The following is an 18,591-nucleotide window of genomic DNA, read 5'->3' as shown; positions in this document are numbered from 1 at the left end:
GGAAACTTCTCATTCAACTTTTTATTCATAAATATAGTGGAAAAAAATGGTTTTCCAATATATTTAATACATAAAATTTTAAAAGCTTATATCTAACACGCATTCTATTAAAATGATCTACTTCAAGAATACTTAAATTTATCAAAGTAGACATTTTATTCATAAATGCAAGAATTTGACACGTGACGTTGACTGTGACGTGGGAACTGAAAGTTGAAAAACATGAACTGACTTTGTGTTTAAGGAAATAAAAAGGTATGAAATGCAAGTTATGGTGGCTAGATTAAGACAAAACGTGTTCTTTGTTTGTGTCTTTCTCTTGGTTACAATTATAATAGCGAAGATGATTCATATTCTTCTCTTCTTCTGTAATCCCAGTAATGTAACAATTCACAAACGGCATATACCCTTTTTTCCCATTTGCAAATTCCTTGTGTTAGGGGTTTTGTGGAATTGTATGGTTCACAAAACCCGATTCCTCTCCCTCCCTCTCTCCCCTTCATGTTCACATAATCCATTAAAAGGAAAAAAGCAAAGCAAAGCATCTTCTTCTTCCTTCTGAATTTTACTTATCAATAGTGAGTGCTACTGTCACTTTTCTTCCACTTCATTAAGAATCATCCAATTTTCTTTTTTCTCCCTTTCATTTTTGATCAAGTATTGAACTTTATTTATGGGTCTTTTAGGTGAAACACCTCGTCACAAGCAAGGAATCCAGGTTTAATTTTTGATTAATTCTTCTTATTTTTGGTTCCCTTTATGCTGCACCTTAGTTTATATATTCTAGAAGAGCAACAATTATCACATCATAATTCTGCTTCAGCTTTTGAGAGTTGTATTGTTTTAGTTATTTAGCCGATTTATGTTTGAAAAAATGGATTCTTTTTTTTTATTATTTGCTAGTTTGAAAAAAAATGCATTCTTTTAGCTGATTGGATTTTGATACTTTTCTTAGCCATCTATTTTACTTCACACAATCATGGCATGGCCCTTTCGCCTTGAACTTTCTTTATGCATAATTTTTAAATGCATAAGGGAATTCATATCATACCATGCTTGATTCGTTTGGGATTTTGGTTTTTCTGATATATCTCTTCAGAATTTTGCTAAGTTTTTTATTTTATCATGCTGTGAGAGTTGAGTAGATTGAGAATTTTTCAATAAAAATGGTGGCCTAATGCATGAAGCTGCCACCATTGTTCATAGAGCCTTAAGAAAAAATAGCACCAAGATTCCAAGCACATATATACTTCGTTGCGAACCGAGCTAGTATCCATTACTCATGAGTTTCATGGCAGGATCTGAAGGCCATACTTGGCAACCAACCATGAGTGCAGATACTACTGTATCAAGTTATTGGTTGAATTGGAGGTTCTTTTTGTGTGTACTATGGATTTTCTCCTCTATGGCTTTAGCATCTTATCTACTATGGAGATACGAAGGATTCGATCAATCGGAGCCAGAGAGCACAGATGACCGGCCAGAACCGGCTTCATTGGTTTATGAAGATGAAGCATGGAATACATGTCTTTTTGGAATTGATCCTTCTTGGCTGCTAAGTTACAGAATCATTTCATTTCTTGTGCTTTTGGCTTTGATCATCGCCAATGTTGCGGCCGATGGAGCTGAAATTTTTTACTTCTACACTCAGTAAGCTTCGGTAACCATTCTCCTAATTACAAAATGACCAAAGATTTTATTAATTCATTAAGTAGTTAAGAAGATGATTAGAAGCTATCTAATGACCCTTACTTTTATTTGTTCCTTTTTTTTTTTGCAAGTGTTCTGATTATATTATTGTGTTTTCTTTTCTTCTGCTGAACAGATGGACCTTTGTTTTGGTCATCATTTACTTTGGGGTAACAATTCAAATGTCCAAATCTTTGTTATATATATATTATTATTTTAGTATGAATTGTAGGACAAAACTCAACATGTTTGCTCTCAATTTCACATTCAGGTTGGATCATGTTTCTCCTTTTATGGATGTTATTATAAACAAAATAAAATTGAAGGTAGCACAGTGAATCATGCTTATTTGGATGCAGAGCAAGGCATTCCCAAGAGTCCAAATGTTCATCAGCATCCCCATGCTCGCGAAATTGCCGGTGCATGGGGTTACATTTTCCAAATAATTTTTCAGGTGACTGATAAAATCTTGGAATACATTTTTTCATTTTTCATCAAACTTAGAAGGCTTTTAACTTAATTTTTCATTATCTGTTGAATATATAGATTTGTGCAGGTGCTGTAATGCTCACTGACACTGTGTTCTGGCTTATCCTCTATCCGTTGCTGACAGCCAAAGACTACAATCTCGATATTGTAAGTATGGGTGTCATGAAGCCACTTCTTCAAAAGCTTAAATTGATAGGAGAAGGCACGTGAATATTTATATTCTCTAACAATTCGCATTGCATTGCACAGCCAAAGACTACAATAGTTGTGTGTTTTTTCATCTGAAAACATTTGCACTTTTTACTACCTTGCAGTTTATGTTTTTCATGCACTCCATTAACGTTGTTTTCCTGCTGGGTGACACAACACTGAATTGCATGGTGAGTTTGGATTTTAGTATTTTATAAATGTTTGCATTTTTTTCTTATTAATTTTGTCAATTTCATTATAATTATTGTTTTTGGACATGTAACGTGTTCAAATTGTTAAACTCACAAATACTTATTCTTAAACATGCAGAGATTTCCAAAGTTTCGATTTGCATATTTTATGCTGTGGACGTGCATATTTGTGATTTTTCAGTGGATCCTCCATGCTTGTGTTTCAGTGTGGTAAAAGCATACTTATCCATTGTTTTGATTATACATACATAACATCTTGAGAAATTTTTCGGAATATCAATTAAAATGCCACATTTATTATAATTGATTAATTTCTTTTAAAAAAAATATCATTTTAGGCAAAAGTTTAAATTAATTGATTAAGAAAAATTTGGATATGTTTAGTTTGACACCCTTAATTGTTACAGGTGGCCTTATCCTTTTCTTGACTTGTCATCCTCATTTGCACCCTTGTGGTATGTTGTGAATGAAAAATATGTTGTGTAATGAATACAATTATACAATATTATTAATCTCTTGTCCTGTCCTCTTGGACTTTTCAGGTACCTAGCCGTGGCTCTAATGCATATTCCATGCTACGGCATATTTTCCATACTAGTGAGGCTGAAGCATTATTGGTTATCAAGATCGTTTCCTGGGTCCTGCCGTTTTGTTCCCTGGTAGAACATTAATGATTAATCCACAATGTTAATCAACCATTGGTCTTGGCCTACCCTTTTTTCCTCTTCCAGAAATGCATTCTAAGGATTAGGTTTAGGCAATACCATACGATACACCAAAAAGAATAGCAAATTTTAGTAGATTGTTCCATTTTTTTAGATAAGGGACGAAAATTTATATTTCAAAATTAGTGTAAATTGTTTTTCTATTTCAAAACTAACTGTATATGAGTACGATTTGAGTCTGAGCAACACTGTTCTGGAATGATGAGTTGAATTTTAATACAGTAATATATATCAAAACTTTGAAGAACAAACTATGCCTTAAAAAAAAATTGTCAGCCATGATGTAAACAAGTTCTATCTAGAAGTTTACTTGCCTTTACACAACAAAAATTATTCAGTGGAGACGAAAACTAAACATCAATTACACTTAATTTTCAATTAATTTCCTATAATTTAAACATTTTCAATCATCTTCCTAGTTGTACAATAAAATCCTTCAATTAGATTCAATATCCAAAAATTACAAAAACTTTTAAAAAATATAAATTATAACTTCTAAAAAATATTTTTTATTTTTTTAATATATATATTTTTTTACTACTAAAATTTTGGTAAACATATTAAAAAATTAAAAATTCTTTTTTCATTACATTTTTTTCTAACTTAGTGACACCTAAACAAACTCTAAATGATCAATTGGAAATGTGTCCTTAAGTAATAAATCCAAGTAACTATGCAACTCATTTAATCAAAATACAGTTCAATCATACGATTTCAACTATCTAATCACCTTGCCGATCCCAACATGATCTATAATTTTCCATACATAAGATCAAGCTATGGCTTTACATATTCTCTGATAAATTGTTCCAACTGAGATATCTCTCCAGTTAAACCAGAAGCATCTGCAGTTGTAACTTTGTTGTAACATTGGGTAAAAGAAAATGGTTCTCCAGGCACCCCAAGGGTGAACTCATTTTTAATGTCCGCTGCCGATATTGCACTTCTTGATGCCCGTAATTTGTCACTGTAAAATAATTAGTGTCATCATCAACAATTTTGACAAAAAAAGGGAGAAACAAAAAAGCTCTTATAATTAAATGGATATCAAACAACACCATAAGGTCAGCTTCAATAAATCCATTTAGAATCAGGTGTCTTAATGATTGTTTTTTAAATTTCAATTTGTATTCTCCTCTAAGGCTTTGACCCTTGCTATTTGAGACATCTTCCATCTGATATACTTTTCACACTAGGTCACTGGAACTTCTCACAACAAAAAGCACAAGCACTATATTGGAGTTTCTATTACCAAACATCTTTTCTTCACTCGGTGTTATTAACTCTCTTTCCTTAAGACATTAATCCTGTCTAACCTCTCTCCAGATGTCCTCTCATCCACCACAACATTCTTATCTCTAAGCCCTAACCCAACATTCACTACATAGAACAATGTTATTCCTATCTATGTATATGTTTGTTTAGAATATTCCTATGACTTTGATAATTGATTGACAATTTGTAATCGCATATTGAACTATTAAACATATAAATTATAATAAGTCAACTGAAGTTAAACTCTATGCTCTAGGCTACAAGTCATGTGAGCTCAGGGGAGCGGGGATGGCCAGATGTCAACAACCTTTTCCCCTGAACAGAGATGGCATTTAGATGACCAGCCAGAACCTGTGATCACTGTTCATGAGGTAACAACTTTATCATTGCACAACAGCTGGCAGCCTCACATAATCCTCCAACAATATGCACTTATACAGTAATCAATGAACAAATCAAAGCATAGCATATAAAAGATTGAATGTGGAGGCCATACATTTCCTTCTCCATCTGCCTGCTGATAAACTCCTTCGTATGAGCAGTGACCTTGTCTGTTTTGTTGCAGAGAATAAGCAATGGAATCTTCTTCTTCACAACACTTCCCTTTGTCAAAATATCATATAGATACCTGTGAAGGAAAGTGAATTAGGAACTACTTCATCAAGATATGATAAATGATCACTAAGTTATTTAATGCTTGATGCCACATGCCTAATGCTTGCTACAAGCTCATTAGAAATAGGGTAAACCACCAAAAACGCACTCAAATTATTTTGTCAATGACAAAAATGCCTCCGAAATTTGTTATTGACAAAAGTATCCTCAAATTATTTAAAAACGTGACAAAAATGCACATCTATGTACTGAAACATTCTACGTTAACAGAAAAGAGCGATGTGACAAACGGAAAATGTTAGAGTGTCACTTCCCACGTTGAATGCTCCGTTAGCCACGTCACATTTTTTCCATTAATGGAGTAGGTTTTTTATCACAATTGGACATTTTTGGCATGTTTTTAAATTATTTGAGAGGATTTTTGTCAATAACAAAATTTAGGAACATTTTTGTCAATGTTAAGATAATTCAGGTGTATTTTTGGTGGTTTACCCTAAGAAATATGTACTCAGTGCAAAAGGAATTACTCTGAAGCAGAACGGCAGTTTGGTAAGAAGTCCAAAGCATCAACAACAAAAACTATGCCAGCAGCCTGAGGCAAATATTCATCCAATTTGGGGCGAAGACGAGAATGTCCCGGGACGTCGACAACATGAACGGGTTTTGTCTTCCGCTTCTATAAAGAAACAAGAGACAAGATCAGTTCTAGTATGTTTAATTCCACAATCAACAAACAAGCATATCAAAAATAAAATAGACATAATTTCAAATAACCTGACTACTCATCCAAGGCTTGTGGTTTGAAGAATAACTAAGGCATTTTCATACAGAATGGGAAGCACAACGAAATACACATCCAAAATCATGTTTAATTCTATTTATTCATGTACATGTATTAAAGAGCAAAAGCCCAGTGTCTTACCTCTGTTGTTTCAGAATGAAGAACAAAAGTCTCCTCATTAGGTTCCATTGACGTAACAGTCCCCCCATGGATAGAGCCATCCCTAAGCTGATAGAGTCAGAAGAAGTACATCAATAACATTATATTAGCACCTGATAATGTAACAACATTGCTCAAGAGTGTTTCACTATCTAACCATGAATATTCTTTTTGTTCAAGACAATAGCAACAATTCATTTAGCAAAGCAAACTAGAATGGCAACAATTAAGAAACTACATGATATGAATTGAACTATGAACCAAAGAACATGTGAATTGGGAATTTGGGATTGTTACCTGATAGAAGAGAACAGTTTTGCCAGCGCCACTTAGGCCAGTCAATACAATGGTGTTGGACTTGGCACGCTTCAACAACCGCACTGCAAGCAACAAAATCCATCATCAAAACCAATCACAAAAACAAAAAATGTACGAGAATAAGGGGAGGCTGACATGATAGGAGCAGCAGGGTGGTGAAAACGAGGACGGCGGCGGCAGCGTAGAGCTGAACTGGGGGAACCTGACGGAGTTGCTCTTCGGCTAGGCTCCACAAGTGGAGAAGCTGTTCCTTCCACTGGTACAATTCTTCCATTGCCTGAGAGAGTGAGGAAGAAGAGAAATGAAAACACCAGAGAGAGAGAGAGAGAGAGAAATTCTAGTAAGAGAAAGAAAAGAGAGAGAATAGAAAGGGGCAAAGGTACTAGTTGAGTTACCCGGCGGCGGACGGCAGTTCCGATGAGGGGGAGATGGCGGAACGAAGGTCTTAGTTTCGTTCCGATGGATCTACACTAAGATCTAGCGTGTCAGCTCTGTTACCTTGGTTGCTTTTCAAAACCACGTGTTAAACGGCACCGGGGGATACCGTTTTGTGTCGCCTAATCCAAAACTTTCATAAAACCGGTTCTTAAAATTAAACCGATCATCAAACCCTTTTAATAATTAATTTACTAATTTGTTGGTTTAATTGTACTTCAATTAAAATAATTATTTTATAATAAAATAATAAATAAAATATAAATAAACGCCCTAAAACATAATTATATTCTAATATAAATCTTAGAACGTCATTCAAATTTAAGTGATCAATTAAATTAATGATAAAATTTTTGAAAAAGTCTAGGAGACCAACAACTTTATCAAATTCTGGTCAGCATGTAACTAGTAAAAAAGAGTGAGTTATTGGATGAAATCTCACACTAATCTCACACCATTAAAAATCTCATTGATAACAATTTAATAACTATAAATCTCAAAAGTTACTGCCTCTAGCATTCCTCAAAATTTTAAATGCCGAGAAGGCGAGAACAACCAAACAAACATACGAGGATTAAAAAGTGCCTCCAAAGCTAAAATGAAGTTTAACAAATCACTCTATGTTTGGTTGGAAGGAAAGAAATAGAAAGGAAAGAAATAGAAAGAAAAGAAAAGAAAGGAAAGAAATTGAGTGAATTTTTATTTTCCTTAGATGTGTTTGGATGAAAGGAAAATAAGAAGGAAAGAAATGTTATAAAAAGACAATTTTATCCTTGTATTATAAAATACATTGAAAAAAGTAAAGGGGTAATATTGGAAGTTGTGAGAGAAAATAAGTTTTCCCTCCCTTTTTTTTCTTCTCCAATTTCTCTTCATAACCAAACAATGAAAAATGATCATTTTCCTTCTTCTTTTCTTTCCTCCATTTTCTTTCTTTCCATTTTCTCTTCAAACAAACATAAAAAAGATCAACCTTGTTCTAATAACGCAAAAGAAAAAGATGATTAGCCGCAATATGAGCCAAGAAAGTGCAAAGAATCCAAAGAACACACTTGCACCACATTCTCTTTTAGAATATTTGAAAACCTTCGCAGCTTCCATGGATACATCACTTGCATCATGAATGGCAAGTATTGTGGAACCAATTCTGAAGAAACTATAAGCATAACCGTAAGTTATTAACATCTATCTTTTGATTATCTACAGACTAACAAAACTCAATTTATGTTATCATAAAATAAGCTTTAACACAATTTTCAACACCTTTAACAAAGCGATCACAAAAATTAACATGTTTCAATAAAGATTAATAAGATTTTCAATTCAATTTTAACAAGGTCAGCACAATAACTTTTCAACACAAAATTTAAGAAAGATTAGCAATATTTTCACTTTTCAGCACAAAGTTTAACAAAAAAAAAAAACAACAATAAATCAATAACAAAGTTATCAATTTATCATCAAGCAGTAATAGAGTTATCATTTATCAGTTTATCATTAAGTACTAAGTAGTAACAGAGTTATCAATTTATCATCAAGCAATGAGTACCGAACATTCGAGCAATTACCTTCAGCGAGGGCAGGGAGCAGAAATTTGAGGGAAAGCAGTTGAACGCGTCGGACGACCGCGAGCTAGCGATGAACACGATGACGGACGATGAGCAAAGAGCTGTGGAACAGGACTGGAGACGCAAACGCTGGCGAACGAGGGGAGGGCCTTCAAGCACGACGAATCAGGAAGATTGGAGAACGACCACGACGAACCTGGTGGCGATCTTGAGCGCGAAGGTCGGCGACAGTGAGACAGATGGCGGCGCGATGGAGGCTAAGGTTTTCAGAAGCTTTCAAGATAGAGCGTGAGAACCTTTCATAAACCCTTTTTGTTTTTCGAAGAAATTACCATTTGTATCCATGAAAGATACAAACGCTGTCAAATGTATCCATATAAGAATAAAACGACAATTGTACCCACGGAAGATAGCTTTCGTGTGCCAAGAATACCCTAATGGACCAATTTTGTAACCATCATCCGGGTACTCTTGGCACATGGAAGCCATCTTCCGTGGTTATAATTGTCGTTTTATTCTTATATGGATACATTTGTCAGCATCTGTATCTTTTATTGGTACAAATGGTAATTTATTCTTCTTTTTCTTTAAATGGAATTGCAAAACGGCATCGAGGAAGACGAAGACCACTGACGGCAAGCTCGAGGAAGATGAAGACCACTGACAGCGAGCTCGAGGAAGACGCAGTGACGCACTAATTGTTGAATGACGAAGAAGCGCGGACGATCGGATGAAGACACGGTGGTCCTTGAATGCAACGAACGGCGACACACTCCTTGCGGCGGTGGGGGAGACCACTGTAACCTTGCTTTTTTTATGACTTAAATAAACTAAACAAAGAAAAACAAAACAAAGGAACTGCTTAAATAGAGGGACAGTCCCGTTTAAGACTACTCTTAAACTCCTCCCAAGATGAAGGAAGCTCCACATGAGAAAGTTGTAACTTCATCGCCATCTTTGCCATAGTGTCTACCACTGAGTTTGCATCTCTCATAATCAAACAAAAGTCAACACGCCAATTCCAATGCATGATATCTCTTATTTTGAGCACCAATGGATCAATAAACCCAAAATCATCTTGGTGATTAGTAACAAGATTAAACGCTTCCACACAATCCGTCTCACAAATAACATCTCGTTGACCCACATCCCAGGCTAAGAGATATCCTCTCCAAATAGCAAACAATTTTCCTTGAAGAATACTATTACTCTCAATCATTCCCAAACACCCCATTTGCCAATTCCCATTACAATCTCTAATAACACAAGCAAAACCAACACTATCACCGGAACCAGGATAACTAGCATCACAATTAATCTTGAAAGTACCAATGGATGGGGATTCCAAAAACTATTTAGAGTATAGAGAAGGGACATACGTTGTAATTCAAAAATATTCCTAAGCTCCTTCTCTGAAGTTATTGCCAGACAAATCACTTTTTTCGGAGGCCAAGTTTCGTGAGGATTAAAGATGTCATTATTCCTTACTCGCCATATCCACCAAAGTCCCGAAAAGAACTTGAACGGATGCTCTCTACTATGATACAAGAACCATTTCTTCAAATCCAAAGGATGACAAGAAATATCCAACCTATGCCATACAAGCTGAGCTTTTAGACAATCTCGAATACAATGTAAAACCGATTCCGGGCTAGAAAGACATCTTGGGTACCTATCCGATGACGACATCCTTCTTCTGAAGCGAAAACTTGCAGTAGGAAGAGCCTCTTTAAGACACAGCCAAGCCAAAAACTTGTGCTTTTCTGGAACAAGCTGGCGTCAAAGCCAAATCCAATTCTCCTGCTCCTCCCAACCAAACAGCTGCTTATACAACCACAAGTAATGATTGCGTGAGTCATAGACTTTGGTAGCAGACCCAAACCAATACCAACCCACTTCTGGACCTATTTGCACATCTGAATTGTAAGAGAGAATATTACCTTTCAATTTTGAGATAAAGAAGAATAAAGAGTATCTAAATGCCACCTACCAACTGACCAAATATCATGTATCCGGAGATTCGAATCAGAAATGTGAACATAATCCATCTCATTAGATAATCGTCTTTCTCTCCTCTAGCGAGAAAACCAAAAATTCTGGTTCAAATCCCCAATACACCAGGCAAGCACATCCTTCAACGCTTCCCAAGCCTTGCAAAGACTCCTCCAAATGGAAGAGTCCTTGTTCTTAGGACAACTAAAACAGTCATATAGAGATGATCGGTATTTGGCATCCAATAATTGGACCCATAACTTGTTTGATTGCTGGAAAAAAATCCAAACTAGCTTCCCAAGAAGAGCAATATTCACACAATAAGGATCTCTAATCCCCAAACCTCCATATTTTTTTGGAGTAACCAGTACCTTCTGTAACACCCTAACTACCAAAGCTCACGCTTCCAGCTGCGCGACTTTGATAGCTCGGACATTACGACGACTTTTATACTATTTAATACTAAAATATGAGCCTGTTTAAAACTTTAAACCGCAATACGATCCAAAAGCACTTTCGTTCGATAACGTACATCTATAGATACCATACAACTTACAAAATCTCATAGAGAGTACATCCATATATATAAGGTCCCACATCGGTTGGGGAGGGGAACGAAGCATGCCTTATAAGGGTGTGGATACATCTCCCTAGCATGACGTGTTTTGACGAGTGAGTGTGGGGGGCTTCGACTATCATCCCTATCGTCAAAGGCAAAACCGTGAGGCCTTGTGTGTCAAAGCGGACAATATCGTGCTAGCGGGTGGTCTGGACTGTTACAGATGGTATCAGAGCCGGAGCCCGGATCGCTGTGCCAGCAAGGGCGCTGGGCTCCCTTAGGGGGGTGGATTGTAAGGTCCCACATCGGTTGGGGAGAGGAACGAAGCATGCCTTATAAGGGTGTGGATACCTCTCCCTAGCATGACGCGTTTTGACGAGTGAGTGTGGGGGCTTCGGCTATCATCCCTATCGTCAAAGGCAAAACCGTGAGGCCTTGTGTGCCAAAGCGGACAATATCGTGCTAGCGGGTGGTCTGTAGACTCCAATTTACTAATGATTCCTTTGGAAAAAATAGAGACCTGCATCTGGTACGTGGGAATAGCGGCTGCAATAGAATTAACTAAGCAGAGTCTACCAGCCTGATTGAGTAAACTCCCTTTCCAGCTTGCTAGTCTACTCCAAATCTTATCCAGGACACCACTGAAAGCTGAACGGGTCACCCTAGAATGGCCAAGGGTAACTCCAATATACTTTGCACAAGTCTTGGACAAATCTGATAGAGGATACCCCAATGAAAATCTCTTTCCTTGTTGCAGGACTTTCTTGGAGCAAAGCGCTTTAGACTTCTTCACATTAATCTTCATCCCAGATGCTTTGCAAAAAGTCTCTAAAACCAACATCACATTTTTCACTTGTCTCTTTGTAGCTTTACAGAATAGAAGCAAGTCATCCGCAAACATTAAGTGAGATATTCTTGGTCCCCCTCTAGAAATAGCAACCGGCTCTCACAAGTCCAAATCAACCTGATGACTAATAAAACATGTCAATCTCTCCATACACAATACAAAAAGATAGGGTGACATAGGATCTCTTTGTCTAAGACTCCGACTAGGAGTAAAGCCATTCAGACGATTCTCATTCCAAAGAATAGATAAGGTGGAAGCAGTGACACAATTCATAATCAAATTAATTGTAAGACTGGAAAAACCAAAGCTCTTAAGGGTATGAGCTAAAAACCTCCAGTCAACTCTGTCATAAGCTTTCTCTAGATCAATCTTAAAGGTCAGTGTGCCTTTCTTTGATTTAGTCTTCTTCATAAAGTGGAGGACTTCTTGAGCAATAATGATGTTGTCATGAGTTTCTCGTCTCGTAATAAATCCTCCTTAAAGCGGGCCAACAATCTCCACAAGATGAGGACGGAACCTATTAACAAGGACCTTCGTGATGATCTTATAAACTACATTTCAGAGACTAATCGGCATGAAATCTTTCATAACTGTAACCTTTCTTTGGAGAATGAGAGTTGGGAGACTGAGAATGGCTCGAGAAAATGAGATATTGAAGAACCTGGTTTTCTTATTTTCCCCCAATTACAAAACGACGACATTCTATGAGAACCAGCCGGGTCCGATTCGATCTGACCGGCCGCTTTAGCAATTTGCAAATAATTTTGAATTTGACGATTTGAAATGGCAAACCGAAACTGTATTAGTATTCAGTTCGCAATTGAACTTGTCTGACTAGTATCCGATCTGAATTTTAGAATTATGCATAAATGATAAAACAGACAAGTTTTTTTTTTACCAATCGAGCTAATATTGCTCCATAGAGTTTTTGTCCAATTTAGGCCCAAACATAGTTAGTAGTCTCGGTTCTAGTGTAGCCATACCCAAAGGCCAAAAAAAAAACGACAGTGCTCAACCGAGTTCAGACAATTAGATTGAGAGGAAGCGTTATGGTCGAAAGCAGAAGCAGCAGCTTAAGATAGGTGCGCATGCCAATGCCATCTTCCTCCTAACAAACCTACTTATCTCCCCTTCAATTTCTTCTATAAATGGAGTTCACCATTCTCATGTCCTCATGCTACATTCACTAGCACTCAAGCTGCTGACTCTTAACGTTGAAACTAATTTAATTTCAGATATTATCAAAGTGAATGAATTTGATGTTTGTTATGCGAAGTTGGTCATTCAATTAGGTTATAATTATATGATTTGTTAAAAAAGGCCAAACAAATTACTATCAGAGAATATGATTTTCTGGCAAGTCTGCAGAAGTAAGTGTTCTTTCTTAGCATTGGTTATTTTTTTATGCGTTTCTTTCGCTAACACGTGTAAAACCTCATGTTATTTGAAAAGTTGCTATACAGTTTGTTTCTGTTATTTAAAACCAAATTCACTGCTGCAACTCGGTTTGCCTCTGTCACTTGGAGTGTTCAACTATCTTAAGGTTTTTCTTTTTGTCTCATTGCACAGCTTCAGTGATAAATATTAAGTAATAGCCTTCTAGTGTGAATCTTACTGATGGTGAATTCTGTTTTGCAATGATGAGTCATATAAGTGATATTCTCATCAATGATCATTTAATGATGGTATTCTTAATGCAATATAAATAAACTCTAAGCTAACGCGTGTTCCAAATGCCTGATGTATTGTCTTTCCAAAGTCTCCAACATTTTTGAGTTATTTTTTTAGAGTTTAAAGTAGTTTATTATATATTTTTCTTATTGTAAAAGACTCTGGTGACAAACTTAAAATCTGGTAAATTTTGGTTTAAGGGGGGGGAGTGTTAGAATTGATGCATTTGACTAATGGTATTGTGCCTTGTGATTAGTATTGCAACAGAAATAATACAAGTCATGGTAGTATATATAGACTATAGAGGATTTCTATTTAATGGGATAAGGCTCTACATTTTGGTCGTTGTTAAACTTTATCAGATCATTTTAGCTCTTTACAGGTTTACGGAGGTGAAGCAACTATGTCTAGTATTTTAAAGTGTCTATCCAGTACATCATCGTCAATGTTTAATTAGAGTTAAATCTCAAAGTGGTCTTGAATTTGTAATCGAGTTTTACGGTCGTCCCTAAACATACAATGACCTTAATATTATCCCTGAATTTAACAAAGGTGACTCACGGTCGTCCCTAAAGTATTTTTTAGAAAATATTCTTTAATGGCATGATGACATGTACTGAGAGATACCACGGTGGATAGGTGACGTGACTGTTATCGTTATTTGACTTAATTTAGTCCCTAAAATGATTTATAATCCTAGTCCCCAATTTAAGTTCCATCTGTATCCACCATTAGAAGTTACTCTCTTTCTTCTTCTCTGCTCTCCTTCTTCTTCTTCTCCGTCACATCTCCTTCAACCAAAGCAGCATAATCAAATAGGAAGAACCCAAATGACATCTATGCAAATTCAATTTAGCCTCCGATGAATCCCACACCATTACCTCTCACACAAGAATCCAGTAACTCCTTAAGTCCGGAAACCATTTTCACTGTCGATTACCTCCTGGATGAGTTGCCATTGTCGATTGAGGAGTTGAATGAGATGTCTGAGCTTCTCATGTTCTCCAGCCAGGAAACCATTTTCATGTGCTCACCATGAGTGCCAAAAGTTGAAAGAACTATATTGGCGCAAACAGTGTCAATCTCAAAGCCACCTCACTTCATTTGATCCACAACTCTCTGCAAAAAATGGAACAACCGCAGCCTCCCATAACCATACATAATGGACTTCAACTTAAAAGCTGAAGGGTCAATCGCTCCACTATTGCCTCTCAAATCCTCAACCAAATCCTCGGCTTCACGAGGTCTATCCATTGCACACAAACTACTAACCATATATTCAAAAGCCCTACGTTTTATGTAAACAGAGGAAAAACTACCAAAAAAATGGTTCATGTAACAATAAGCAACATCAAAATCTTTCGGTGAGCCTCGCTTGGAGTGTGACTCAAGCACTTTACAGTGGAAAAGAATAAGTTCTCTGTTTCGAGATTCAAGCTTGGAAGTGGCCTTAAAAACCAGAGCTTCAACTTCTTTAGAACGACCCAATTAATCAAGAAGCGCTGCAGGGTCAGAAACAATGGTAGGGTTCCAAGTGAACTAGGAAGCTTGGACGATACATGAATAAAACTTCGAAATTTTGGGGAATTAGAAAATGGGAAAAGAAGAAAAGGGTTTAGGGTTTATAGCACTTACAGAGAGAACGAGAGAAGAAAGGTGAGAAAAGGAGGAGGAAGGAGATAGAAGATGACAAAATAGTGTCTTCTAATAGTGGAAGAAGAAGAAGATGTGGTTGAAGGAGATGTGGCGGAGAAGAAGAAGAAGGAGAGCAGAAAAAAAGACAGAAAGTGACTTCTAATGGTGGACACAGATGGAACTCGAATTGGGAACTAGGGTTATAAACCACTTCAGGGACTAAATTGAGTCAAATAACGATAACAGCCACGTTACTTATCCATCATGGCGTCTCTCAGTACACGTCATCACGCCGTTAAAAAATATTCTCTGAAAAATACTTCAGAGTTCAGAGACGACTGTGAGTCACCTTTGTTAAATTCAGGAACAATATTGAGGTCATTACAAGTTTAGAGACGACTGTGAGACTCAATTACAAGTTCAGGGACCACTTTAAAATTTAACTCACTTAATTATACTTCTCTACTTATAAGTATACTTCTCTTATGAGATCAGTTTCTATTCTCTTTGGATGATCAATTGGTGTGGAGTGATCATTGGTAATTAATTTCTTTCTTCATTTAGTCTATCTAACTAGTTATAGAGTATATAGGTTTCACAGAAATTACTATCTAACTAGTTACAGATTATATAGGTTTCACAAAAATTCAGCCATCACAAAAAGTGGGAGAGCATTTTGTCTTCAAATTAACACAATAAAAAACATTTACTGTAATTATTAAGTGCAAATTGATTTTTTATTTCTCTCAAATTTGTTTTGTTTTCTTTTCCTTTTAGAGTTATTTGCCTCTCTGAGTTTTGATAGGTATATAGAGTAAAGACATCGTATTTTTTTCTCATTCTTGAATACATTTCACAATTTTTACGGTTAGAAATAAAATATGTGAAACTTTGTTGTTAGATATCACCTACATATTAGATTAGAGAGGAACGAATATTTATAAAAAAATATATTTTTTATTCTTTAATATTCATACTTTTTTTTTCCTGTAGAGACTATTCTTTTGAAATAAATATTATTTTACATCATTATGTAATAATTAAATATTTAGATTTAACATTAAAATATTTTCATTTTACTAAAAAAAATGCCTTACGTTATGAAAAATATATTTTTAGACTAGTATAATTATAACTTTATATTTTATTTTCTTTCAGTATTTTTTATTAACCATCTACAAAAGGATTTTCAATTGAAGATACAATAATGATATTTAAAAAAAAAATCCTCAAATAAAAATTTTGTTAGGTCTCAAAATATTTATTTCTTTGTAATAATATGAAGGTGACATTGCTTTTAAGTTAATGGTATTTTTAATGTAATTACCATAATTAAATAACAATTAATATATATATTCGCTTACTTAAGTATAATTTTTTAACTTGTACGATTCGATTTTTTTTCTAACCTGAGTCCTTGACAGTTATTTTGTAAAGAACGCATCCACAGTAATAATAATTAATAAATGTTCACGAGTTAAGTTTTAAAGTAGTCCCTGAATTTGTATTCGAACCTCAAAGTAATTTTTGAAGTTAATAATTACTCAAATTCGTCTCCGAACTTGTACTTCGAGACTCATAATAGTCCCCAAACTTGTAATCCGAGACTGATAATAGTCCCTCAAGCATTTTCCGTTTATCAAAATCTTAAAACGACGTGGTTTTGAACAAAAAGAAAAAAAGAAAAAAAAACGTAACATAAAACCCCCCATCCAAAAAAATAAAAAAAGAACGCGTAGCGTACCCAGTCCTCACCCCCACCCCCACCTTTCCCTTTCCTCTTCTGCTCCCCAACCTGAGATTCTTTTCCTTTCCTTTCTCCTTTCTAATCTGATGACTTCTCTTTTTCCAACCATACTTTCACACTCATAAGAGCTCTCCTCAACCTTCGTTGCCGTTGCCTTTTGCCGGCTTCCGTTACACTGCCGCTGCTGCTTGACAGCCTCCATCTCCACTCGGTCTCCCTTTTCTCTCCTCTAGCACGGTTCTTTCTCTCAGCCATGGTAATTTCTTTTTTTTTTAATTTTTTTAGTTATTCAATCATTGTTCTTGAATGTTCTAGGTGATTGTTGCTGTTGATCCTATTTTAATATAACAACAATGGTTAATTTTAATTGTTTTCTATTCTGTAATTATTACTGATTTTTTTATTGTTGATATTTTTTGTACTTGTTGCTGTCTAAGTTGATTGATGCATGCTATTTAACTTTATTGAACTTTCCTGATTAATGCTGATTTTTTGTGATATTTTGTGGTGGTGTTTTTTTATTTTTGTGACATTTTGAAAAAGAAGAAGAAAAACAGAGTTGAAGAAGAAGAAGAACAACAGCGTTGAAGAAGAAGAAAAAGAAGGGAATTCTTTTTTTTTTCTAATATAAAACGACGCATACGCTTCTTTTTTTTTGTTCAAAACGACGTCGCTTTCTTTTTCCTTTTTTTTTCAATTTTTTTTTTATTCAAAACGACGTCGTTTTAAGGTTTCGATGGATGAAAAATGTTTGAGGGACTATTATGAGTTCCGGAGTACAAGTTCGGAGACTATTATGAGTCTCGGAGTATAAGTGTGAGGACAAATTTGAGTAATTATTAACTTCATAGATTATTTTGAGGCTCGAGTGCAAGTTCAGGGACTACTTTGAGACTTAACTCAAATGTGCACTCAATACTTTCTATATTTGGTTTGTAGAATTTAATTTTGATTTAATGTCAATATAAAATAATGTTATAAGTGTATCTAATTATATAATGTTATATTAATAAAAAAATTTATTTTATATTTATTATATAAATAATTATCTAAAAAAACAAATATAATTGTATCACTATATAAATGATTTGAGTAATATTATATATTTAAATTTTTTTATGAATTAAATTCAATCAAGTTAAATAATAAAATTTAAAATAATACTAATTATAACTGATTTTATTATATTAGATTAATTTAATTAGATTTAATTAAAAAAACTTAAATATATAATGTTATTTAAAATATTTTATATTATTAATACATCAAAATTAAATTGATGGCTTGTAACATGTAACTCTTAAAAGAAGGGAATGGATCATCTTAATTTTTTTTTTAACAATTAAGGGAGTAAAGTGTAATCTCTCACCATTAATTTTATAAGTGGAACCAAGAATAAATATGAGATAGAGAGCAATAAAGGGTTAGAGATCACATTTTACACTCTCAATTTTTTTAACAATTAAGATAATTCATTCCCTTAAAAGAACTAGTTAGTTTAACATAGATGTGATTCTCACACTTCAATTATTAAGCATTTCTCAAGTATATACGCTATAGATATTTTAAGTAAACGATGAATGCTAACAAAAAAATTATTTACTAAATAAAAGTGATCCGTACTCAATAACTCAATCTGATGTTATACCTCAGATCAGCTAGGTCAAAGTCAGTTGTACTAAACA

General features: G+C 35.0%; 2 protein-coding genes across 11 annotated transcripts; one reads left to right on the top strand and one right to left on the bottom strand.

Annotated features, from left to right (window-relative positions):
• The first annotated feature begins 124 nt into the window (after positions 1-124).
• On the top strand, positions 125-3,555 carry LOC112733885 (uncharacterized). 10 transcript variants are annotated; one of them, XM_025782984.3, is made up of 10 exons: positions 125-578; positions 687-718; positions 1,299-1,650; positions 1,826-1,859; positions 1,961-2,143; positions 2,236-2,325; positions 2,493-2,558; positions 2,698-2,789; positions 2,987-3,034; positions 3,122-3,555. In XM_025782984.3, the coding sequence occupies exons 3-10, from the start codon at positions 1,328-1,330 to the stop codon at positions 3,240-3,242; spliced, it is 957 nt and encodes a 318-aa protein (XP_025638769.1). In that variant the 5' UTR covers positions 125-578; positions 687-718; positions 1,299-1,327; the 3' UTR covers positions 3,243-3,555. The 10 variants fall into 10 exon arrangements, with proteins under 10 accessions (XP_025638769.1, XP_025638771.1, XP_072068812.1 ...); XM_025782986.3 differs by having other exon boundaries at positions 255-578; positions 2,049-2,143; XM_072212711.1 differs by having other exon boundaries at positions 255-578; positions 1,299-1,660.
• Positions 3,556-3,864: 309 nt separating this feature from the next.
• On the bottom strand, positions 3,865-7,040 carry LOC112733884 (uncharacterized). The gene is made up of 7 exons (XM_025782982.3): positions 6,848-7,040; positions 6,588-6,729; positions 6,432-6,514; positions 6,117-6,203; positions 5,722-5,870; positions 5,076-5,207; positions 3,865-4,271 (listed from the first exon to the last, which is right to left on the bottom strand). Exons 2-7 carry the CDS (start codon positions 6,724-6,726, stop codon positions 4,082-4,084), a joined length of 780 nt encoding a protein of 259 aa, XP_025638767.1. The 5' UTR covers positions 6,727-6,729; positions 6,848-7,040; the 3' UTR covers positions 3,865-4,081.
• Positions 7,041-18,591: the final 11,551 nt, after the last annotated feature.

Source organism: Arachis hypogaea, chromosome 13 (assembly GCF_003086295.3).
Source record: "Arachis hypogaea cultivar Tifrunner chromosome 13, arahy.Tifrunner.gnm2.J5K5, whole genome shotgun sequence".
Classification (NCBI taxonomy): domain Eukaryota; kingdom Viridiplantae; phylum Streptophyta; class Magnoliopsida; order Fabales; family Fabaceae; genus Arachis; species Arachis hypogaea.
The sequence above is the reverse complement of the archived record's forward strand: the minus strand, read 5'-3'. Positions and strand labels throughout refer to the sequence as shown.

What these genes read in the sequence shown, in the direction of transcription:
- LOC112733885 (XM_072212710.1), top strand. Translation starts at nt 1,283, where the DNA reads ATGAGTTTCATGGCAGGATCTGAAGGCCATACTTGGCAACCAACCATG. An exon ending in ATTTTTTACTTCTACACTCA is followed by an intron (nt 1,651 to 1,825) that starts GTAAGCTTCGGT and finishes TCTGCTGAACAG; the next exon opens with ATGGACCTTTGTTTTGGTCA. An exon ending in TGGTCATCATTTACTTTGGG is followed by an intron (nt 1,860 to 1,960) that starts GTAACAATTCAA and finishes TTTCACATTCAG; the next exon opens with GTTGGATCATGTTTCTCCTT.
- LOC112733884 (XM_025782982.3), bottom strand. Translation starts at nt 6,726, where the DNA reads ATGGAAGAATTGTACCAGTGGAAGGAACAGCTTCTCCACTTGTGGAGC. An exon ending in TTCATTCTGAAACAACAGAG is followed by an intron (nt 5,871 to 6,116) that starts GTAAGACACTGG and finishes GTTTCTTTATAG; the next exon opens with AAGCGGAAGACAAAACCCGT. An exon ending in AGGCAGATGGAGAAGGAAAT is followed by an intron (nt 4,272 to 5,075) that starts GTATGGCCTCCA and finishes ATTATTTTACAG; the next exon opens with TGACAAATTACGGGCATCAA.